The sequence below is a fragment of the Ovis aries genome, chromosome 2 (genome assembly GCF_016772045.2).
Source record: "Ovis aries strain OAR_USU_Benz2616 breed Rambouillet chromosome 2, ARS-UI_Ramb_v3.0, whole genome shotgun sequence".
Taxonomy (NCBI): Eukaryota; Metazoa; Chordata; class Mammalia; order Artiodactyla; family Bovidae; genus Ovis; species Ovis aries.
This window is the reverse complement of record NC_056055.1, coordinates 85,027,219-85,052,584: the sequence shown is the minus strand read 5'-3', so window position 1 is coordinate 85,052,584 and position 25,366 is coordinate 85,027,219. Positions and strand designations below refer to the sequence as shown.

Genomic DNA, 25,366 nt, shown 5'->3' with positions numbered 1-25,366 from the left:
TAATATTACTAATTGCCTAACAAAATAGCTTGTATTACCATAGACTTAATTTAATTGGGGGGAAAAAAAGCATAACAGAAGCACTATGCAGGCTTTGATGCCATGGAAGCAGGGATATTTTCCTTATATAATTGGCTATATCCCGCTGTTGATTTTTACTCTGAACTCCTACATTATTTAAATGGGGTCTTCCTCATGTCGATTGATAGTAGGTTGTAGTTGTAAGGTAATGACTGCAGATGCTCATTGGATCCATGTCTGTGAAAATTTATATGCCTCTGTGTATGTCCCTTTCTCCCAGTTTGTATTTATATATTCACACATAGTCATAGAAACATTCACACTCATACACAAGCATCTACTCAGAAGTATATGCTTTCTGTCTTTGCCCCCTCCTTCTAAACCATGTTCATCTCTTAACTTTTGCAGAGATAATTTTTTCATCCCAGTAAGTTGAGCAATGGGGCTTCCCTGGTAGCTCACTAGTAAAGAATCCACCTGTCAGTGCAGGAGATACGGGTTTGATCCCTGCGTTGGGAAAATCCCCTGGAGAAGGAAGGGGCAACTCACTCCAGTATTCTTCCTGGGAAATGCCATGGTCAGAGGAGTCTGGTGGGCTACAGTGCATGGGGTCGCAAGGAGTTGGACATGACTTAGCAACTAAACAACAACAAAATAGAGGAATGCTTTTACTCATACACATGACAGGATTCTTCATTGTCCATTTAAAACAATTCCTTTTGAGTTTTTCTAATATCTTACTGTTAATGTGCTGAACATTATGACTGAGAGGCCTCCTGACCCCCAATTTGTTGGAGGATATAAGGATGTCCTGGATTTTCCTGGTAGGAAAAATGGCATTGGATGTAAAAGTAATTGTGATTTTAACATGGACCTACTAGTTTTTACTGTTTTCAAAGTAGAGGAGTTTCAGGTTTAAGCAGCGGAAATTCTTTAGTTGGGCTGCCTTCTGTTCAGTCATTTTGTTGCTGTTTAGTCGCTCAGTCATGTCTGACTCTTTGCGACCCCATGGACTGCAGCATGCCAGGCTTGCCTGTCCTTTACCATCTCCCAGAGCCTGCTCAACTCATATCCATTGAGTAGGTGATGCCAGCCAACCATCTCATCCTCTTTTGCCCCCTTCTCCCGCCTTTAGTCTTTCCCAGCGTCAGGGTCTTCTATAATGAGTCAGCTTTTCGCATCAGGTGGCCAAGTATTGGAGTTTCAGCTTCAGCATCAGTCCTCCCAATGAATATTCAGGATTGATCTCCTTTAGGATTGACTGGTTTGATCTTGCAGTCCAGGGGACTCTCAAGAGTCTTCTCCAACACCACAGTTCAATCATTTAGTATTTGTATATCGACCTTCTAGGTTAAAGAAGGATATTATGCTACATTATGTCCCCTGAGGAATAATATCTCATGAATTAAATGATTTAAAACCATTAAAAGAAATTCGGTGGTTTAGTGAGCTTGCTCTCCTCACTTTTAAACAGTTTTATTGAGATAGAGTTCACAGATCATACATTCTACTCATTTAAAGTGTACAATTTAATGAATTTTAGTATGTTCACAGTTATACACAACCATCATCACAGTGCTTTCTGAACTTCTTCGTCACTTTAAAAAGAAACCACTGACTACTCTCTATCTGTACAGGTCTCTGTGTTCTGCATATTTCGTATGAATGGACTTATGTAATATGAGATCTCTTGTGTCTGGTTTCTCTTACTCAGCATGATAAAGTTCATCCATATTGCGGTATTATCAAGTGTTCTTCTGTTTGTATCAGCCAGATGAATATTCCATTGTGTAAATACACATAGTTTGTTTATCCATTTGCCAGTTGTTTGGGCAGAAGGGAGCACACCTTTTAAGAGAAAATTAAAGTGAGGTTTTCAGTCTTCTGCTTTTTAGCAGTAACTGGTGTTCAATGGCTGCCTTTTCACAGTGAATCTCTTTCAGGTATTTTGGATGTGTTTATTGGGAAGATAATATTTCCTTGGTCAGTAATGTTGTTCTTATGATGTGTTGTTGAAGTCTGCCATTTTCAGTCGCCCAGCATTCTTTTTTTTTTAAGTTTTTTTTGGGGTGCCCTTGGTCTGCATTGTACATGTAGACTTCTCTAGTTGCAGAGAGGACTACTCTCTAGCTTCAGAGGATGGACTTCTCATTGCAATGGCTTCTCTTGTGGAGCACAGACTCCAGGGTATGTGGGCTTAGTAGCTGCTGCTCACAGGTGCTGGAATGAAGGCTCTGCAATTGTGGAGGACAGCCTTAGTTTCCATGCAGTGTGTGGGATCTTCCAGGACCAGGGATCGGACTGGTGTCCCCTGCATTACAAGGCCGATTCCCCACCACTGGCCTACCAGGGAAGCCCCCAGCTTTCTGTCTTGACCTTGTTGTCCACTGTTTACATCAGTAGCATCTACACCTTGTAGTGGCTCTGGACTGACCATGTCTTTGTAAGTCTCTTGACTCAGCTACAAGATTAATAAGGAATCTTTTATTGAAAGCTCAATAAACTTTTTTATTTCTAATTTATCTTACCACCAGCTAAGATATATACTGTTGCAGTCCTACTGTGTGAATTTGTTGATGGGTTTGGTTAAGCAGATAGGATAACTTCATTGCTTCTCATTTGCTGTTGTTACTATTGTATTATGAACAGCGGCATTTACATTGTAGTGTAACGCTCTGTGCACCCATACACCCTATAATCACTGATAATCACTTGTGAAGTCTGGGAGCATAACTCATTCAAACTCAGATCTGTACATTTCCTTGCATAAATGCAAAAACGTACCCACCTTACTATAAGTATTTATTTATATTAATAGTCTCATAGAGTTAGATAAGACTTTTCAGGTTGTTATAATACCTCTTTATAGGATATTTAAATTCAGGGGTCTCTTGCTCAGTGTTCTGTGTCTATCCAGTTCCCATCTTCTTGCCTTGTTTTGATACCTGATTATAAAACCCTGAAGCACAGCAGGTGTAAATACCTTGCTTTTCGTCCTATGTTTTGTAATCAAGTAAAAGTAAGTTTCTCATGTAATTGTCTAGTTCGTGTTAGTCATAAGTAAGCTCAGAAGTCTTCTTTCATGCAAAAAAAAAGTGTCATTGTTCGAGGTGCAATGACTTATACAAATTTCAGACACTGTGTTCTTCTACAAAGATGTTGACATAGAGACTTTCCATGTCTTCGCCAAAACTCAGCGTACTTCTCTTGGAAGCTGTTTCTTTTCAATTAGATCATGAATCAGCCATGTGAAAATGGAGGAGAAAAAACTGTCCTGAAAAGTATACAAGGGGCTATTTTCTGACTTAATTACCATTACTATCATGTGAGTTCTTTAGAATCTTTATGGCAGTGCCTGAAGTACTGTACTGTATTGGGTTCTCATATATAAGATGTATTCATAGGTATGGAAGTCCATCTTTTTTTGGTCATATATATATGATTACTCTTTTCCTCCATAGTGTTGGTAGCTGTTACTTTGTAGTTACTGCAGTGTATTCTGAGGCAATCATAGAATAACTAGTTTCCAGATTCGCTGCAGGTACTTTTTTATTCCAGATTTTGTATTTTTAAGATAAATGTCTTTGAAGGACATTTTTATGCCAAGTAAAAGGTTTACTTGATCTTTGGCACCATACATACCTTTTCTTCTGGTACTTGTATGTATGTTCAGAGATGGGTGATATATGCAGTGATGATTTAATGAGTTAATTATAACATAGACTATATTATATGTATCCTCATAGAAGGTTGGCTGATCTTACCTATTTATTGTACCTCCGTGTGATTTCCAAAGTAGAAAATTAATTTGATTAAGAAATATGTTCTTGTTAAAAATAAGAGGCAAACCATGTCACTGATCAGCATTATAGCCAATTAATTTGTGTGCCTAGATTGTACCACCCGAGTTTATGGGAGAAACTGCTGTGACAGATGAATGCTGAATTAATGACTGAGTTTTTCAGTAATTCAGTTTTAGTGCAGGTTATGTACTTAACTCTTTAACATTTAAAAATCATTCTAGTAAAACTTCATAATCCAAGTTGTAAATCTTGGTATTCTCTTCAGAAATGAATAAGGAGAAAGTGGATTTTAAAAGGATTTTTAGTTATACATGGACTATTTGGCCAAGTTAATGAACACTTGAGGAGATCTCATGGCAAATGGTTTTTTAGTGTGAAAAGACAAAGCCCAGAACGGAAGTTAGTCTTACTTTTAGTGGGGCTTTTTTGAAGGGGAGGTTCTCTGTGATGGCTCCTTCGGAGTGTGTCTTACGTTTCTACATGCCCCGTGGCCTTATTTTACCTTTTGTTATTCTGTACTAATAGGTAACTTCCGTAAGTGTTCCCAAACAAGGAACAGCTAATAGGAGATGTATTAATTAGCCTCATGTATAGTTCTTTTGTGGAATACACTAAATATTAATAGCTGAAGCCTCATTCTCTGCTTTCCTGAGGAATGTCATTTGGTGAGGAGACTGAAGTTCAGTTCACATAAATTTGCAGAGTTCAAGCTAGCTACAAGTATAATAAAGCTAAAGATACTTTAGTTTTAGTGATTACAGAATCTCTTATTTGAATAGGTCTTTGGAACTCATCCAGAATACTTGCAAATTCACTCTTACTTAATATTCAGGTATGAGAGTGTTACTGACTGAAAGTTGATTAAATATTTTTATACTAAATTGGTCCACTTTGTAATTTTAGATGTACTTTTGAACTTGAATATTTATAATTTACTGGTTTCAACTGTGTATCTTCTTTTTTTTAACAACTTAAAAAGGTATTGGAGTATAGTTGATTACAATGTTGTGTTAATTTCAGGTGTACAGCAAAGTGAATCAGCTGTAAGCGTACATATATCCCCTTGTATATCTTCTCTTTCTATAGTTAATGAAAGTAAACTGATTAATAATTGGGAAATCCACCCTATCATTTAAGAGATGTGTAACACCTATATAAACATTTTTTAACTCCAGTATTAAATAATGATCCCTGTCATGCCCAATTTAGAGGATTATAGTATGAAGAAAGTGGCATCATATATGTCAAAGTGTTCATTTACTCATTAAGACTAAATATGTATTAAGCATTTACAAGGTGGGGAAGAAATACATTGGGAAGAATCATAAGGGAAAAGTAATTCAGAGGTAAAATGTGGAAAGTTTGTCGAGGTCATAAATGGTTTCCATCTTTTGAGCTTTTGTTATCACTAGACAAAGAGCCACATGCTTTATATTATTTCATTTGAATCTAATTTCATTTGAATCTATTGACAAAGTTGTGGTGTTACTGTTATCATTTTATAGATGGGAAAGAGGCTAAGAGATTGATGAAATTCTTTAAATGCCTTTTGAGCATCTTTATTTGCCAGTATACATTGTAAGCCCAACATATGTCACCCTGCCATTAAGGAGCTTAAATTTTAGAGGGGAAGACATATCTTGATCAAATAGCCACCCAGACACACAGACACACACACAGACACACAGACACACACACACACAGACACACACACACACAGAGAAACACACACACACACACACACACATACACGTGTGCATGTTCAGTCACTCAGTTGCGTCCAACTCTCTGCAACCCCATGGACTGTAGCCCACCAGGCTCCTCTGTCCATGGGATTTCCCAGGCAAGAATACTGGATCGGGTTACCATTTCCTTCTCCAGGGGAATTTCCTGACCTTGGGATCGAACCTTGGTCTCCTGCATTGGCAGGCGTTTTCTTTACCGCTGATATGCATAAACTAGGTTATGAATAAGTAGTATAGATAAATTACAGATGAATATAATCTTCACAGCTGTGCTAAGTGCTGTGGCACTTGTGGAACAGGAGCTGCTCTGGAGGATGGAAGTAATATTTGTGTTGAAAGCTTGGAAGCGAAACATGAGTTAACAGTATAGAGTGGAGGTGGATGGTGGGCAGGTGGAGGGGCTCTGCCCATGGCTGCCTGACCGAGTGGGAGGGAGAGCTCCCACACACCTGGATCTGATTGGTGTGACTTCAGGTAAGATCCTGAGTTAGCTGCACCGCAGTTTCCTCCTCTGTGAAAGAAAGGGAATACTAGTACGGACCTCATGGTATTTTCATGGAGAGCTAATATTTGTAAGTATCTGGGAATGACAACTATCCAGCAAACCTTTGCTGTTAATAATCAAAAATTATTATTGAATATTATATTCATTATAATACTACATTAATAGTATAAATATTATTATCATTAATCGTTAATGGTTTGCTGTTGTAGATAAATGTTTATGTCCTGTCTTTGGTGGAAGAAAAGACAAAGTTGTAAAGAGCGAGAAACGATCCTCCTCAAACCTCTCCAGGGGCTTCCTTCTGTTCTCAGGGTGTCTCCTCGGAACCCACTGCCCGAGAGCTCTGACTGTCGAATCCTTGAGCATAGAGATTCACTGTGCATTTCCTTCCACTCAATACAGCACTTGGCTCTGCAGTGATCGGTTTTGCTTAGTGATGGTACTTGAAGCTGTAGGAGGGGATGAAATTGCCAAGTTAAAGAAGGAGAAGCCTGCCTGTGAGAAACACCTGTATTTATTTACAGTGGCGAGAGAGTGAGAAGCGGCCGCCAAAACACTAAGATAGTTTGTCTCTACAGTCCAGGAATGAAGGAGAGTTATGCCTTAAGCTGCCTTGAGGTCTCGGAGAACAAGGAGACTAGAAAAAGGGACCAGATGTGATGAGACTATCCCTCTTGGAGAAAGCAGTTTCAGGACCGTGTGTGACAGAATCCAAATTATAAAATTAAAATGTAGGTGGAAGCACTGGGTGGTGGGTGCATGGATTTTTCTTTCAAGATATCCATGGTAAAGGTAAGCAGAAAATTATTCCTTTTATTTAAGAGGTAGGCTTAAGAACTTTTGTTCTTGTTCTTGGGCTGTTGGAAAAGCTGATTATATTGAAATGGAGGAAAGAGTTTCACGGCATTGGATGAGGTGGGATCCTGGAGGTGTGGAGGGGTTGCTGGCTTGAGTTGGCCAGATCTGCATAAGGTCCTGAATCTTTAAGGAAGAACAACCTGATCAGATTGTCTCTCTTCTCCTGCTGTTCCCTTTCGGTCACTTCGCTATCATCCCTGATTTTTCTGTAGTTGTGGGTGCCCAGCAGTGAGTGGGAGACCTAGTGTATTATTAGCTCCATAACGAAATGAGTGTGATCACCAAAATGAAGGCTTCTCCATCTCTGCTCTTCCCAGCTCTCTCCTCATAAAGTGTATACGTTTTGAGGCTTAACTGGCTTGGATAGCTTTATGATAATTTATGTTTTTGAAGTGTGGGTGAGTTGGCAAGTGATCACATTGGTTCTGTTTTGTTCTGAATAAATAGTATGTCAAACTTTTATGCTGTTTCAAAAATGTTATTTAGAGTAAAACTTCCTTTGAAGCCACAATAGTCTCGTATTCAAAATATTTATTTAGACCATATTGTTTAAGTATATATAATTCCCTTAAGGCACAATTGTAGTCTATATAAACCTGGATTTAAAACAAATAAACCTTCTGGAATTCATAGAAATACAAAATGGATATTCCAGTGCTTAAGTGTTTATATACAAAAGGAGTTGAGGTGTTCCAATGTTTGTATGTTTAGGTACAAAAGGAGTAGAATTCACGAAAAAGGATGATGGTACAAAAAGTTTTAATTCCCAAGTGTGGCAGACGTATAAAGTTATTTAGGAAGAGAAAAATATTTGAATCATAAACTAGTTCTGAGTAAATGAATGAATAGTTGAACCAGTAAATAAACAAATATACCTAAAATAAAGCAAATCTGCAAGTCTCTTAATTTGTTTTGTCCTGAATATAACTATAATTAAAATTGAGGAAAGTGTATTTTAAAACACAATGTAAAATGAGGCTATTTTTGTGAAATAATAAAATGTTATCAAATTAACACTTTAAAAGATGTATGTATTTGGTGCCAGAATTAACATATAGTTCTTGAGAAATGGTCATTCTTAGTTTTGGTCATTCTTTATTTTGGTAAGCAGAGTTATTTATTTATTTATTTATTTTTAGTGTTTATGAAAGATTCTGTTATCGTATCTCAGATTATATAAATATTTTAATGTCAGTCTGGTTGCTGTATCTGAATTTATAACCGAATAGTGTACAGAGTGCCCTGTTCTTCGTAGAAACACTGCCCTCTAAAAAACTGTTTGGGGTTTGTTTTACTGTAGTACAATCAAACTGAGTTTCCTAATGAACATGCCGTTTTAAGAAGCTCTTTCTAACCTGCAAGATTCTGATGTATTGCTCGGTCAGTTAAACTACTGAATTTGTTAAAAGAAATTTGGGGAGAAATAGTTTCCCTTCTAACCTCCAGATATATTATTCTTGCTATGTCAGCATTTCCTTTGCTCTCTGTGTCTTACTACTGTTTCCTTTATTCACTCATACATATAGCAAAGTTGTACAACCTCCTAATATGTAATTGGACTGTTGACACTGGAAGAAAGACCCTGAAACATCAGACAGATGGTACCCTTGCCTATTTTTCTTGCAGTAATAGAGGAGCAAACTAGGGTTAGAGGTGAAGCAAGAAAGGAGGCTACGGCCGCAACTCTTAACACTGAAAACTGAATAAGGACCTATAGATTTAATGTTCATTAGCAAAAGAGAAATACTTTAAATTTGCTTGATCTAAAGCATGGGAAACGGTAAAAGCCCATTCAGTCTTATTCTCTGTAAATGGAATTTGGCTCAACCATGTTAACAATATCTAAAATACTGTTTGTTACAAATGAGACAGTTTATATAAAAACCCAACTGGTTCCAGGAGTATGAGCGTCTGAAGCTGTATAAGTGGGCAGAGCTTTCAGGCCCAGCACTGCAGTTTCACGTAGCCTCATGCCTCTCCCCCCACCCCCGCCCCACCCCCAAATCAGTAATTATTGATTGCATCTAAAGCTGTAGAGAGATCTTTTCCTGGCAGTTCAGATAGTTACAGTAGATTGTTAATCTGTGAATGGTTGGACAAAATCCCTTCTGTCTTCAGAATTTCCATGCAAATTAGGACTAAATGTATGAGATAAATTTATTAACTGTAGTTCTGGAGCATAGGTCAGCTTTAGCACAATTCTTCAGCCTAGGTTTTTAATCTATAAAAAGTTACACTTCATTAATGTTAATTTCCTAGGGATTCACTTTAAAATGTAAACTGATGAGATGATTTTTAAAGGTACTTGTAAAGAAATAAAACGTTTTTGAGTGTGTCTTCCAGCGTTGTATAATATAGGTGAATTGTTCCAAATATCGAATATTCACGTAAATGTCTTTTCCTAGTCTACATCTGATCTAAAAGCAAATTTAAACTTACTTTCTTACATCATTAAAATAAAGAGAGGGTTGTTTTGCATTTTTCAAAACAGGAATGCAAATGGAATTAATATTTCAAGGATGGAAGAAATCCAGGAGTTAGGAAGTGATAAATGATGCCGGAAATATGATGGATGTTATTGGACCAAAAGGAGTATCTTTCAGAAGGTGTCTGAGAGATTGATAGAGCATTTCAATCAAACACTGCAGAAGAAAAGTCATATTCTGTTACTATTATTTGTATATCATGTTTTATTTTCAGCATTTCACTTGTTATTGTATAAGAGCCTATATCTTCTGCACTCTTGTCAGTGAATATTTGGTAGTAGCAATCTGTTTTTCTCTTTCAGATCTCTGGTATTACAGAGCCAGCATCTCATAGAATAAGAGTAAGGCTCACTCTTACACTATTTAGTCTGTGCTTCCAATTTAAAGCTTATCTATGAATGGCAAGAAACATTCTACTAATGAATCAGCTTTGTTTTCTAATATGTTTTGGTAAGAGATTTTTGATGGTTTCAAAATTTTTCTCTAAATCTCTCCAGGCCCCTAAAGCTGTTAAAAATGGGAAGAATGTGTTATTTCTTAAAATGCTGAAGAAGTAGGGTCCCTTTTGAACAGAGGCTGATCTTTTTTCCCTCCTCTCACTCTCAGGCCATCCGCTGCACACTGGTGAACTGCACATGTGAGTGTTTCCAGCCGGGGAAGATTAACCTGAGGACTTGCGATCAGTGTAAACATGGCTGGGTGGCACACGGTGAGGAAAATCTGGACTTTTCTCCTTGCTCTTGTTATGTTCGTGTAAGCCTGTGTTTTTTTGTTGTTTTTTTTTTTTTTTCCCTTTTAGAGCCATCACTGGCCTGGAGAAGAGAAGGGTCAGCTGTGCCCCAAGTGTTAGCTCCCATGTAGCCTGCAGCTCCCAAATAGCATATTCTTGGCTCCCAGAAGCAAGGCCAGGCGGGCAGCTCTCAGCAGAAGGGCTAGATGTTTATAGCACAGTTGGGTTCTGAGTGAACGCAGCAGCAGCCAGCAAGCACCAGGCCCCATGGAAACTCAAACATACCACAGTTGGCCTTTCAGGGCCGGGACCTCAGAGGCGAGCTGGCAAATCCTCTTTGCTTGAGGAGAACTCCTCCATGACTGCTCACCCTTGTCATCTGCTTTCGGGGCAGAGTTGATCCTCCCAGATGTTAAATTTTGTATGGTCTTAAGGTGAGTGAGTGAGTGAACGGGAACATTATTTGACTGGTATCTGAAAAAAGAATCCGTAAATACCCCCTTTCAGCATGCCCAGGGATTGGAGGAGGCTGGCTGCCGCTGGAGGGTGAGCTTTGCATAGGTGTGTATTCCGGGCGAGGGTGACCCAGGGCCACGGCTGGAAGTGCAGAGGCTCCTTGCCAGATGCACAGAGCTGTCTCATCCCTGGGCCTTGACCAAGCATTTAACTGTCCTCTGTCTGGTTTATGTTATTTATGTTGAGGCCAGAGGAGACTTGGGAATAAGCAGAGACATTTTCTTTACTTCCTGGACAGTAGAATCTTAAAAGATAGGTAATGTTTATAGAAGAATCCTGGCTTCAGATTTTTTTGACAGCCTTGGGGGATTGGCTCTTAAGTGGACATATTCTTCATTCCCAAGCAGTGCCAAATATCCAGTGGGTTGTATTTTTATAAATGTCATGTTATTCTAGCAAGATCTGAAGAAAGGACACCGGGCCATGCCTTGAAATGCTTTCAATTTATCATGTATCTTGCTTGCTGGGGATGTGTGGGTTGGCATTGTGGAGACATTTCAGCCCTGTGTCTGTGAGGGAGAGAAGAGATAGAAAGAGTAGTTAGTATGGGGGAACATACTAGAAGGCGTGTGCCTGGCAGACAAAGCCGCAGTCCTCCAGCACCTCCAGGGAGGGAACTGGTTCCTGCTTCATTAACAAGGCCAATGTCTGTAACAACTCTCAGTCCCATTCTGGCCAATGTCTGTAACAGCTCTCAGTCCAGTTCCGAACAACGTTTAAGCTGCTGTCAGTTTTGTTTGGAAGTGACTGTTCGATGATTTCTTCTCCTTTCCTACAGTAGTCTGCTTGCTAGGACTGCTGTAACAAAATGCCACAAAGTGGGTGGCTTAGACATCAGAAATTTATTTCTGCACAGTTCCGAAGGCCAGAAGTCCAAAATCAGGATGGTTTCGTTCTGAGGAGTCTCTTCCCGGCTTGCACACGGCTGCCCTCTGGTTGTGTGCTCTGTGCTCTGTGGGGGACACACCCGTGTTGCCTCTGTGCATCCAACTTCCTCTTCTCATAAGGACACCAGTAGTGTTGGGGGAGGGCCCAGCCTGATGGCTTCACTTGTCTCCAAATACAGTCACATTCTGAAGCACTAGGGATGAAGGCTTCAACATATGAATTTGGCGAGAAAACAGTTCAGTTCATATCACTAGGTATCCTTTCCCACAATATGTTTTGGCCCTGCCAGGTAATAATAGCTTATATCCCGAGCCCGTTAAGAGTCTTGGAGACTAAAAAGAAAAGCGAAAACGAAAGAATCCGCCAGGCAGTGTGGGGTCAAATCTTGGCTCTACAACTTTGATGGCACATAGGTCAAAATCTCTGCATCTGAGTTTTCTTGTCTATAACAGAAGGTTAATAATACCTGCCTTGTAAGATTATCATGAGTATTGAAGATAAAATGTATGAAGTCTTTAAAATAAATAATACATGTTAAAAGTAACAAACTGGACAAACATGAGCAATAAGGCGGGGTGGGGGGCAGTCATTAAACAAAGGACTTTTCATTCATTCCCTCTCATTTTTTCCAAAGCCATCTTGCGTTACCATCATCTATCTACTGTGGTAGCCTTGTGAGTATAAAAGTTTACTGTGTCACCAGTTTATTTTATCTGTCTAACTTCCACATGCATATTACATTAGTAGTGTAATGGGGAGGGAAAAGCAATATTTCTTCCTTCTTGAACAACATAAATTATCCCCAGCCACTGGTTGTTTCTAAGATTTTCTGAGGGATGTGGTTTTTTCCCCAAACTTGAATAAGGTTATTTCTGTTACATCAGACTGGGCTTTTCCTAGTGTGCCGTTAGTAATCTTGTGTTTCTGGTATATTAATTTCGAAGTTTCTCAGTTCTAACTTTTCCTCACCCCTGTTATCGCCTTGACCTCTCCCCCTGCCAATAGCAACATGTCTGTATACAGCTCACAATATGTACACACAGATACATATCCCATTCTTCCCCCATATAGTAGGACATATGTGACAGCGAGGGTTTTTCTCTTAGTTTTTGAGTTGGCAAAGAAATGAGAGCATCCACTCTTTTTGCCCTTAGCGTTTCAACTAACTGCTTCACTCGCTTCCCCTACACAGAAAACTCTGAAATCATGGCTTCAGTTGTTTCTGTTCAGAGGTGAGGCACAGCAGTCTCTCTGGCTGCCTTACTCAGGACATTATTCTTTACGTGGGACAAGGGGAAAGTGACTTATTTTTACTGTGGTGTGATTTTTCTGTGAAAGTGGGTAGAACAGGAAGCAGTAAGACTACCAAAATACATCTCATATAATCATTTCACCATAGCACTGAACACACTCCACCAGTAATTGTACCATAAAAAGTTAACATTTGCCATTAAAAATAGCTAAATGCCAAAATCAGGGGTTCTTTACAAAAAGATGAATTTTTAGAAATTTGTTGCCTCTTTTGAATTAATGTCTTGCTAATCTTCTTTGTTATCAGCATCTTCAGTTTCTTCACAAGATTGTGGATTTCATAGGTTATTATTCCCACACACACACACACACACACACATACACTCTCACTTTATAGCCTTATAGATTGCATCTTAAATCTACTTGAATTAGTGACTTTAGTTGCTTTATAAAAATTTTAAGATGTTTTTAAAAATTAAAAGGCGTAATGAATTCATCATATTGTAACACCTGAACTTTGAAATTACTCACTGGGCATGGTGCTATTCACAGGTTACTTCCTTGGAATCTTAGCACCATTGAGTTGAGAAGGGGGAACCCAAAAATGATTCCTTGACTACCAGGAGGCATTTCCCACTGAATTAATGAAGGATTCCCTGCTCTTTTTCCCCATTAAGGAATTTCAGCTCGTGCAGTTTGATAATAAAAGCAGGGCTTTATTGATTTTTAACATTATTTAAAACAAGTTCTTCTGGGGTATAGGTTGTCCATACAGACAGTGTATAATAATCTAGCATTTTCTAATTGTGCCATATTTCATAGTCTTTGGTTAAAGGACTCCAGCATACTGCTACTTAATTCACTTAACAACTGTATTTTTTTTTCCTTTCTCTCTTTGCATTATCTTTTCTGTGTTTTTCCTTCATTTGTTTTAAATTACCAGAATGAGTCTTGCAGAAAATTTTAAATACATATTTTCTGCAAGTTTAATTTTTCTTGGTTTAACATTATCAGAATAATGTTTCGGCGTCAGAGCAGTAATGGACTTCTTTACTGATGACACAAATGTTTGGGTTGGTCAAAATTTAGGACATGACGTTTTGACCCTTTCCCACTATTCTAAGATAGTAATTTTGCTATTCACAGCATTGAAGCTTCAGGCAAAGAATTTTTGAAAACACTCATTTATCTATTTGGTTGTGCTGGGCGTTAGTTGTGGTACTTGGAATCTCTAGTTTTGGCATGCTGGATGTAGTTCCCTGACCAGGGATCAAACCTGGGTCCCCAGCATTGCAAATGCAGAGTCTTAGCCACTGGAACCCCAGAGAAGTTGCTCGGCCAAAGATTTTATGTTGTTGTTGCTGTTGTTCAGTTGCTAAGTCATGCCCCGCTCTTTGTGATCCCATGGACTGCAAGCTTCTCTGTCCTTCACTGTCTCCTGCAGTTTGCTCAAACTCATGTCCATTGAGTTGGTGATGCCATGCAACCATTTCATCCTCTGCTGCCCCCTTCTCTTCCGTTTTATAGTCTTACAAATTAGCAAGTATTACTAGTATATACCAAGTAGTGGGCAAGTGGGAGTGGAAAGAAGAGTGCTTTATTTCATCAGTCTCCTCTGAGGAACCTGCTCCCAGCAAGAAGTGTAACTAATCAAATAAACCCTGTTGCCTTTGTGATAAACTGGAGGTGGGACATAAAGTTTGAGGGCTACTGTACTAAATGAGTTTTAGTATTTATTGTTTGCAGGTTAGTTCTAATGTATATAGTCTAGACAATGATTTTATTTCTGAATGATTAAGATAAGGTATTCTAAATGATTTTCAGACATTTAATGATAATCTAAGACAACTGGAAAATTATTGTTTAAAATAAAAACTTGATGGGGTATATTTGATTTGATGAAAGAGGTGGGCAGATTTTAGAAAGGTTATTTAGAAATTTTTTCCTTGGTGATATCAGTAATTTTTACTTCTGACAAAACTCACTTGTTAAAACTACCTTTAAAAAAAAATCCACTGTTTCTTGGGATGTTCAGTAAAAATTTTCAAGGGTAAGAGGCTTGATGAAAAAAATAAAAAAGGTACAACGTAGCTTAATGAACCCCATAGTAGCTTGCTTGGTGCAGATTATTTTCTTTATAGAATACTTGGACTTTAAATACTTTAATTATTAGCTCAACAAGCCAGCTGTTTTCCTGCCAATATTGAAACGATTCAGAATTTTTAATGTAAAATGAACAGGCTTGGCCTGTGTCATCTGGACATCAGTGAAGAGTTATTTATTGAACATATATCATTTCTAAAGTATTGGGCCAGGGATGCTTTGATTCTTTAGTTCTGTGCCACAGGAAATGATAAGCAGTATAAAGTTAATTTAGTGTCATCTACCAACCATCTTTATGGTTTAATGTACTGTAAGACTTAATATTCATATAATCCATTAATTTCAAGTATTTCTTTTTTTGTAATTCACTGGAAGTAATTTCTCTCTCTTTTTTTTTTTCCCCCCTCGGCATCATTGAATTTGAATTCCCAGCTCTTTACTAGATATGTCTTATCAGAACAGGGGTATTTATAGAGACACTCACCCAAATAGAAAATATAGGACATCCCATTAAATTTGAATTTCAGGTAAACAATGAATAATTTTCTAGTATAAACACATACCTTGCAAATTTAGCTGAGTGGTCCTGTGTTTTTGCTAAATCTGGCAAGCATACACCTAAAAGAAAACCCTAGTTAGGCTTTATTTGCATAATTAAGTCCCAAATCAAGGCCATTGGTTCTGAGCTTTCTGCAATCAAGAAACCTTTTGATTATGTCCGTCCTACATTTAGAATCACGAGATCACAGTATTCTGTTTACGGACGCCTCAGATTTGTTGGCTGCACGGTACTTTATAAGGATTTAAGCAGGGTGGATCAAAACCAGTAATTTTTCACTTTATTCCATGAAAGGTCACATGTCTTTATTATTTGTCCCAGTCTGTGCTCTTCTTATGAATTGTCTAAACATCTGTGAAAGTAGTTTATCCCCAACTGGTAGCTCTGTAATATTCTCCCTGACTCGAGTCCAGGAGCCAGTGTAACTAAGTATAAGCTTTCCTTTTCTACCCTCTGTTCTTCGCTAGCCTTCTAGAAGTCTTCTATCAAAAGCAATAACGCATGACACTTCTGTGACCTCATGCTCACTCTGAGTAAGCAGCAGCAGTTCCTGTAGGATCATTTGTAAATTTCAAGAGTAAGAGAGGAGAGTGAGTAAAACAGTGTCCTCTGACAAAGGAAAATAATGCTTGCAGATACTAACCAGCAAAGTGCTGGCCTCCTTCTTGTAAACCTGAAGACCTTCCCAGCAAGACTGAATTTTGCTTTGGGAGAGAATTGTCAAAGAGGAATATTCAGGATTAGATGAAAAGAGTAAGAAAAGTTCTAGCTTGATACCTCAGCACAGGGGCTTCAGCATGGCAGTGACAACTGGTCCTTTGGGAGGAAGTAGCTTGCCGTGCCTCTAGGACTTTCCTTAGAAACACAAGGATGGAAACCCCACCGTTCTCTTCCCTTGGTGCACTGGTTTGGAAAAGGTGGGAATTAGTGGAATATCTGCTAAAAACAATTTGTTTTTGTAGAAGACTTGGTTCTTCCCGATGGTGACCCTGAAACTTGGCGTGCCTAGCTGAAGGATTCTCTTTCAGTCAGGGAAACTAGCTCTTAGGTGCCTCCTAGCTCTGCCTGCACGCTCTCTCTATGGACAAAGTCCTTGAACATCTCTCCACTTATTTTCATTTTAGAGAGCAAACACAAGGCCGCTTTCCTGCCTGGCACATGAGCCATCTTTGCATGACCTGAGGGCACCGTGCCCTCTTGTGCTTCTCCCCTTCACTCCCTGATCACAGTTGATAAGCTTGAAAAGGAGGACACCCTCACAAATGTGACGGTTCGCTCCTTGATTCATGGCATTAACGATATTCTTACTGCATCCCTGAACTGCTTGTTTTGATTTGTTTCTCAGCCTGCCCACCTTTGGAACAGTGCTTTGAACTCTGATTTTTTTTTTTTTTCAAATCACAGCACAAACAGTGCCTCCCCTTCAAAGTCCTGGGCTCTCTGCCTGTTAGCTCCCCAGATGTTTTTTTCTAGCTCCATTTTATTCAGACAGAAACATAAGGTGGATCTGATAAATCCTGACCTCTAAAGTGTACAGTTCAGGTCCCCTGCTAAGGACTTTCCAGGAAGGAAATGGAGATTGAAGCTACAGAGCTGGAGCCCCAGGGTCTGAAGAAGCTTCGGGTACACAAATGAGGGGAGTGGGCCTGAAGACAAAAGGAGGTAAAGCTGCAGCTCTGTATACGTTCTCCTCCTGGCTCCACCACCCGCTGTCAGTGGGACCCAGGCCAGGTTACATAACCTCTGTTTTCTCATCTATGAAATGTGGATAATGATAGTGCCTAGTTTGCAGGGTTCTTTCTGATATTAAATGAGATAATCTACTTACTGTTAGTTGTTTCTAAATTCTTACAGTAGAAAAATTTCAACCTTGACGACACAACAGGTGTTTTATCGTGGTTGATGGGGTTAAAAGTTGAGTGTATTCGGGCCAGTTTTCAAATCCCATCTCTGTCTCTATTTAGTAAGCCCCAGTTCTTTTCATCTGTAAACTCAGATAATAATAGGAAGCTACCTGAATAGCACAGTGACATTTTGAGGAGGATTAAATGAAAAAGTGGACTGAACAGTAATGATACTCTCTAGGGCCCCATGCAGATTTTCTCTGGTGCCCAGTGCTAGAGTAAGGTCATCAGTTTCTTTGGTTGTAGGGCCCAGTTTTCCCAGGGTGGTTGTGTATTCCTCAGCAAATCCAATTTAGCTTCATACTGTCCATTTCTCCTAAAATGGCGTGTGAGCCCTTACTTGAATAGAAGTCTGAAACACTTCTTTTTCATATTTTAAGAACTGCGCATCAGTTAAACTGAACTATAGGATTGCTTATTTGTTGAAAATCCAAAAACCAGGAGGAAATGAATTTTAGGCAGGATGAAAGGCTACTCTTGCCTATTTTCATACCTGTATTCTTGCATGTGAAGTGCTTTGATGGGCTAACCACTTTATCATTTTATTGCGCTTTATTACATCATAAATTTTTATATCTTGCTAACGATCCTACAGGAAGCTTAATTGTTTATAGGAACATCTTAATTAACTGGAGTTCAGCAGGTTAAGCAGAACACAAATTGAAGGGGTTATAAATGAAACATACTCAGCTCCTCTCATTTTACTCAGGATGCTCTGTTCAGATAATGAGGAGATGCTTCTGGGTCATAAGAATCCGGGATGCCTCAGCAAAACTCTCCACTGTTCTTCCTCCTCCTATTGTGTCATAGTGAGGACTTCTTCTAAGTGTGGGTCCTCCCCCATACCCATCCTCCACCCCTCAGCTCTGCACTTGAATAGTAAAAGCGCTGGATGAGATACTTGCGGTGTTTAGAGAAATTCTGACTTGTGTTCTGGGAGGCATAAAATGTTGTCCGTGCGACTCATTCCTCACCAGGTTTGCCTTTCAGGGGGGTACAAATCTGTAACTCTTCAGAAGCTTGAGTTAATCTGTCATTAGTGAGCATATACCCAGAGTGCTGTATTTGTTGTTGTTTAGTTGCTAAGTCACGGAGAAGGCAATGGCACCCCACTCCAGTACTCTTGCCTGGAAAATCCTATGGACAGAGGAGCCTAGAAGGCTGCAGTCCATGGGGTCACTGAGGGTCGGACACGACTGAGCGACTTCACTTTCACGCATTGGAGAAGGAAATGGCAACCCACTCCAGTGTTCTTGCCTGGAGAATCCCAGGGATGGCGGAGCCTGGTGGGCTGCCATCTATGGCGTCGCACAGAGTCAGACACGACTGAAGCGACTTAGTAGCAGCAGAAGCAGCAGTTGCTAAGTCATGCCTGACTCTTTGTGATTCCTTGGACTTACAGCCCACTGAGCTCTTCTGTCCATGGGATTTCCTGGACAAAAGGATACTAGAGTGGATTGCCATTTCCTTCTCCAGGGGATCTTCCCTAACCCGGGATTGATCCTACCTTCCTGCACTGGCAGGCAGATTCTTTACCACCGAGCCACCAGGGAAGCCCAAGGTATTGTATCAGTTCAGTTCAGTCACTCAGTTGTGTCCAACTCTTTGCGACCTCGTGGACTGCAGCACACCAGTCCTCCCTGTCAATCACCAAATGCCGAAGTCCACCCAAACTCACGTCCATTGAGTCGGTGATGCCATCCAACCATCTCATCCTCTGTCGTCCCCTTCTCCTCCTGCCCTCAATCTTTCCCAGCATCAGGGTCTTTTCAAATGAGTCAGCTCTTCACATCAGGTGGCCAAAGTATTGCAGTTTCAGCTTCAACATCAGTCCTTCCAATGAACACCCAGGACTGATCTCCTTTAAGAGAGAGGAAACTTACTACTGGGCTTCTCAACAGATTGCTTACAAATCTATCCAGTTATGGCTGTAATTCTTTTAAATATTTTCTATACAATACAGGTCAGGAAGCAACAGTTAGAACTAGACATGGAACAACAGACTGGTTCCAAATCCAGACTGTGTTCCTTGATACACAATAAAATCCCTCCTTTGGCCTCAAGATCTCCCAGCCTGCTTGTATGGTCAGATGATCCTACAAAATCAAGTGCAAACACATTTAATTGAAAGAAGAGCTTTTTGGGGCCTTCAGTTCAATTGGCCAAGGAACACAAGGCAACACTAGACCTGGATGTCCAAAAAGGAAGCCACTGTTTTCAAACTGAGCACTTGAGATGTGGTTAGTCCCAACTGAGGTATGCTGTAAGTATGAAGTTACACTGAAATTTAGAGATTTAATCTTAGAAAAAAAAAAGAGTGCAAAATAGCTCAATGAAAATGATTTTTATGTGGTCTACTTGTTCAGTTGCTCAGTTGTGTCTGACTCTTTGCAACCGCATGGACTGCAGCATACCAGGCTTCCTTGTCCTTCACCATCTCCCAGAGCTTGCTCAAACTCATGTCCAGTTGAGTCCATGATGACATCTAACCATTTCATCCTCTGTCATCTCCTTCTCCTCCTGCCTTCAATCTCTCCCAGCATCAGGGTGAGCCATCTCTTCGCATCAGGTGGCCAAAGGATTGGAGCTTCAGTCATTCCAATGATTATTCAGGATTGATTTCCTTTAGAACTGACTGGTTGGATCTCCTTGCTGTCCAAGGGACTCCCAAGAGTCTTCTCCAACACCGCAGTTCAAAAGCATCAACTCTTTGGCCCTCAGCCTTCTTTATGGTCCAACTCTGACATCTGTGCATGACTACTGGAAAAATCACAGCTTTGATTATATGGACTTTTGTTGGCAAAGTTAATGTCTCTGCTTTTTAATATGCTGTCCAGGTTTGTCATAGCTATTCTTCCAAGGAGCAAGCATCTTTTAATTTCATGGCTGCAGTCACCATCTGCAGTGATTTTGAAGCCCTAAAATATAAAGTCTGCCACTGTTTCCACTGTTTCTCCATCTATTTGCCATGAAGTGATGGGACTGGATGCCATGATCTTTGTTTTTCTGAATGTTGAGTTTTAAGCCAGCTTTTTCACTCTCATCTTTCACCTTCATCAAGAGGCTCTTTAGTTCCTCTTCAATTTCTGCCATAAGGGTGGTGTCATCTGCATATCTGATATTTCTCTTGGCAGTCTTGATTCCAGCTTGTGCTTCATCCAGCCTGGCATTTTGCATGATACACTCTGCATATAAGTTAAGTAAGTGGTCTACATATTGGTGAAGTGTTTTATGTATTGGGCTGAATAGAAAATATTTTTGAAAAATTAGTTTCATTGTTGGTTTTTTGCTTTTTAAATGAGACTGGCTTCCCGGGTGGCACTAGTAGTAAAGAACCCACCTGCCAGTGTAGGAGACGTACGAGACATGGGTTCGATCCCTGGTTCAGAAAGATCCTTTGGAGAAGGAAGTGGCAACCCATTCCAATATTCTTGCTTGGGGAATCCCATGGACAGAGGAGCCTGGCGGGCCACAGTCGTAAGGTTGCGAAGAGTCAGACACGACTGAAGCAACTAGCACTGAGAGAGATTTAAAATTACATATGTGATTATGTTAGGCATGGCTGTTGTGGAGCTCAGTGTGAGATCATGTGTTTGATTAACCTGGTTTGCTGATAGAGTAGTTAAAATTGGTGTGAGAATCCTAACATCCCCTGTCCCGGCTCCTGTTCTTCCTTCACTTGGTCCTCTGTGCTTTCACATGTGCTGGGCTGCAGATGGTTGCTATTTCCTCTGCCCTGGTCATCAGGGAAGCTGGACCTCCTTGCCCCCAGACGCAGTTAAGTCTTTCCTTCTGTATTGTTGTTGTTCAGTTGCCCAGTCACGTGCGACTCTTTGTGACCCCATGGACTGCAGTATGCCAGGCCTCCACGTTTCTCATCATCTCCCGAAGTCTGCCCAAGTTCATGCCCATTGCATCGGAGATGCCATCCAGCCATCTCATCCTCTTACACACTCTCCTCCTGCCCTCAATCTTTCTCCTCATCAGGGACTTTTCCGATGAGCCGGCTGTTCCCATCAGGTGACCAAAATGCTGGAGCTTCAGCTTTAGCATCAGTCCTTCCAATGAGTATTCAGGGTTGATTTCCCTTCATATTGACTGGATTGATCTCCTTGCTGTCCAGGAGACTCTCAGGAGTCTTCTCTAGCACCACAGTTTGAAGGCATCAGTTCTAAATAGTATATTTCACTGAGACCAGAAGGGTAGCTTCTATAATACCGACCCCTCCACTAGCTTGGGGCCTCAGGAAGAACACTTCTTCATCTCTGGGTGCTGATACCCACTGCAGCAGCCCGCACATGAGGGAGTGGAGTAGCACTTGGCACGGAGGGTTACAGGAATCTCCTGCATGGACCTAGCAGTCTCTGATTTCTGATTGCCAGCTTCTTTCCCAGCAGCCTCAAGCACAGCCTGCAAACCACCCACCCTGCCTTTAGTTCTGTTTTTGTGTTTCTTTATCAGTCCTTACTCTTGTTTTCATCTTTGTTCCTCTGTACGTCTTCAAGCAACAAAACAAGTGAAATGTAGGTGGAAGGTTTCAGTAGCCTACCCAACCAAGAAGTAAATTTTAGAGAAGTTAAATTTGTTTGATCATTAACAGATATTGGCATTTTTGTTTTATTCAGAAGATCTGTCTTGAGCTAAATATTTTTCACTTTTTATTTAGTAGCTCTTCAATACTCCTTTGCCTGCAAAAATCTGAGGGTAAGAAATTCTCCCCTCCCCCGCTTTTGGCTGTTCATGTGTTCCACTATCAGTAAAAATTAAAAAACAAATCAACCTCTCACATAAAAGAAAACACCTGTTTGGCTTGGAGAATCTGGCCAGGGAGGTCTTTTTCCTGACGGGCCAAAAGCGACCATCACAGGGCCGCTTGTGGGAAAAAAAAAAAAAAGTCATTTTTCCCCTTTATTTCATATGAGCATTGGCAGAAACTCTGACAAGCAGTTCTTCATATTTTATTATGTTCTTGTCTGCAGAATCTCTGTCAGGCAAAAACCTTGTCAGCGGAAAACCTGTCGTGGGATCAGAGGAGACAAAAACAGGTGTCACATAGGCAGTCAAAACTGAAGGAAAAAAAGATTAGGCTAAAGAGAGAGAGGCAGACAATTACATTAATGCCACTGCTTTTATCTTATAGATGTGTGTTATTATCTCGGGGTGCTGAGTGCGCAATTGCCTCAAAGAAAAGTAGACAGGAGACAAGGGGAAACTTGATAGTTATTAACTGAAGAGGCAGTGTGTCAAAGCTGGATGGGGTTCAAAGTTTTGCAAGGGGAAAAAAACTGCAGGCAGCCAGCAACGGCTGTGTGGTTCTGCTTTCGGCTACATAAACCTAGTAGCAATCTAACATTTTCTACTTGGAAACAGATCATAGAGAAAAAAATTAATGAAAGATTTCATTTGGAGGTTTGAGGTGGGGGGTTAACATTTATCCTATAGACATGTGACTGAATCCTAGTCGTTTCTCTCATAAAATCTTTCCTCGATGTGAGACATGAAGACAGGCATTTGTCAGTTCAGCTTTGTTGTTTGGATATGTTTAAAACACCTATTATCAACACACTTTTAATTAAAAAAAGCTATTAAGAAGCCCTTTTACTAAGTGTGAACATCTGTATGTGCAAGCTGTAAATTAGGAGATCACATATGTGTGCCTCAGTCAGAGACTAAATGAACTTGGCAAGTGTTTTCTATTACTGGTTTTTAAATACAGTAAAATATCTACAGGAACAATGGTTACACTTGAGATTTTGAATCTTCAAAAGAAAGGTGCCCTGTTGATCCTGATGAGTAGACCTTGTCTTCTAATTAGACATTAGAGCTATTATTATGAAATTGGTAACCAGGATTCACCGGGCTAACCAGTATCTCCCCCGGTTCTTTGTTCATGTCATTTCAGGAGACTTCTTTTTCTCAAAAGTTGGTCTCCATGAAATATTTGTGATGGTAGAAAATAGTTTCACTTTGCAAGTGGCTTAAACTCTGAATGCTCTTTTGCCTTGTTGATAACTCAGGTGTCAAAGAGCCAACTGATAGCAAATGGGATGGGAACTTTTAAGGCCTTCCTCTCTGCTCAGCCGTACATCGATGATATTAGTGAAAAAATCAGCAAGCATTGCTTTAGTCCTTAACATTTTCTGCTCATGAATTTAAAAATTGGTTAGTTTAGCCTTTTCCTAAGACAGCCTTCTTAGCCCTTTTTTATGAGCAAATCTGTATAGAGAGGTCTTTTATCCCGCCAGTCACTGATGCAAAGCAGTTTGATACTTGATATATGCATTAAGCAAATCCAGCAATCCAGAAGAAAACACACGTCAGTGTCAAAAGTGTGTGTGATAGCCCAGAGTTTCAAGGGATTACAGTGGGGGAAAGAGAGATTGATTATAGATTTAGAGTGAGATTTCAGACTGACTTACTGGGGGAGGGAAGGAAAAATACTTGTGACACAAAGGTGACGTTCAAAAAAAAAAAAAGACTGAATATAATCATTTCTTTCTTTTAGGTGTTTTCAAACCAAGTGCTGGCTTTTGTATCACTGTTCTCTCTAGGTTTTGAAATACTTCTTCACTGCTGTGGTAGAGTTTAAAGCCCATATTCTATCAAAAATAAATAGACTTGCATTTGCAGTATTTCCATAGTGAAGTTTCTGATACAGATCTATGCTACTTCAGGAAAATTAAGTCTTTAAAGTTAATAAATTGGGAGTAGGGTGATTATTCTCTTACAGGATTCATTTTTTTGTTTGTTGAATAGAAGGGTATTCAGCAAACAAAATATGCTTATTTCAGTAGTTACCTTTAAAGGGATATGTTTTGTAGTCAGTGTGCATTTAATTCATTGATCTGTGAATTATATAAAGCAGGATTTTGTGTAGTCAGCTCTCAGCTCTCCTTGGTAACTAGAGACTGGATAGAACAACAGCAGGAATAATAATAATAATAATAATCTCCAAACCTGATTGCAGCAGGCAGATTCAGTTATTCGATGTCTTCCTAGACTTACTGTCAAGCTTGGAGATTGCATTTCCTCTTTCTGCTTACCCACCTACTCATGGAGATGCAGATGAGGAGAGACATAGCCCCAAAAGTGGGCCTTGAAAGGAAAAGGAAGAAGGAAGAGAAGTACAACCAAGGATCTGTTTAGTCTCCTAGCTGAGAGATTGAGCGTTGGCAGTCTACTTCTACGTGTGCCTCAGTCAGACTTCAATGATTTCCAAAGTCTGTTGTGAGGACTGTATTATTCATAAGGCCACAGGGGGGGAAATGCCAATCAGTTTGAAATATTACCTATATAGTCTCAAGTGGAGCTCAGATTCTACCCTGGGCTAATTGTGAGTGTGTGTGTGTGTGTGTGTGTGTGTGCTTGCGTGTACATGCACATATCCATATACACCCAAAGCTGCACGTCAAATAGAGAGCAATTAAAATCTGTAGGACCGTTGGGGCTCATTGGAACGCCTTCTGTCCCCCTTTCCTCCCTACAATGTAGGTTCCCTTTCCTAATGGACCATAAGAGTATTCATCTACTTATCCCTCATGGATTAAGAGAAAAAAAAAGATCAAGGACTCTTCACATAAGTCATCCAGGGTATAGTAATGTAATCAGGGTTTATGATGGCTCAGTAGAGGTGTCTTTTTTTTTCTTCTTCTTTTGACTTAAAAACACTGACACACTATTTGTTCAAATAAAAAAAATAAGCCTTTCACATATAAGGACTGACAGTTTTTATCACCAGGCTTGGGGATCAACTCTTTCAGCTCCGTATCATTCCTTTTCTTCTTTCCTTAAAAAAAAATTCTAAAAGCAAGCCTTCTCTCTCTTTGATATTAAATATCCTAATTAATTCAACCTTGACAGTTACAGTTAGAAAGTTGTGACTTAAAAGGAACATGAGTTATTTTGTACTTAATTTGCTCCCAGTTTGCACACTTGTGTCCCCCAAAGTAGTGGGTAAAACGTGCAGATCTAAATATCACTTCTAGTCTGAGGAGTTT

The 25,366-nt window shown here is 39.9% G+C and overlaps 1 protein-coding gene across 15 annotated transcripts in view; it reads left to right on the top strand.

The window, feature by feature from the left end:
• Positions 1–25,366, top strand: part of BNC2 (basonuclin zinc finger protein 2) — a 485,878-nt gene that overhangs the window by 300,261 nt on the left and 160,251 nt on the right. For all 15 annotated transcript variants that reach the window (XM_042243470.2, XM_060409514.1, XM_042243469.2 and 12 more), the window contains one exon: positions 10,025–10,127. In XM_042243470.2, coding sequence (XP_042099404.1) covers positions 10,025–10,127 — 103 coding nt within the window. The remainder of the gene's footprint in view (positions 1–10,024; positions 10,128–25,366) is intronic.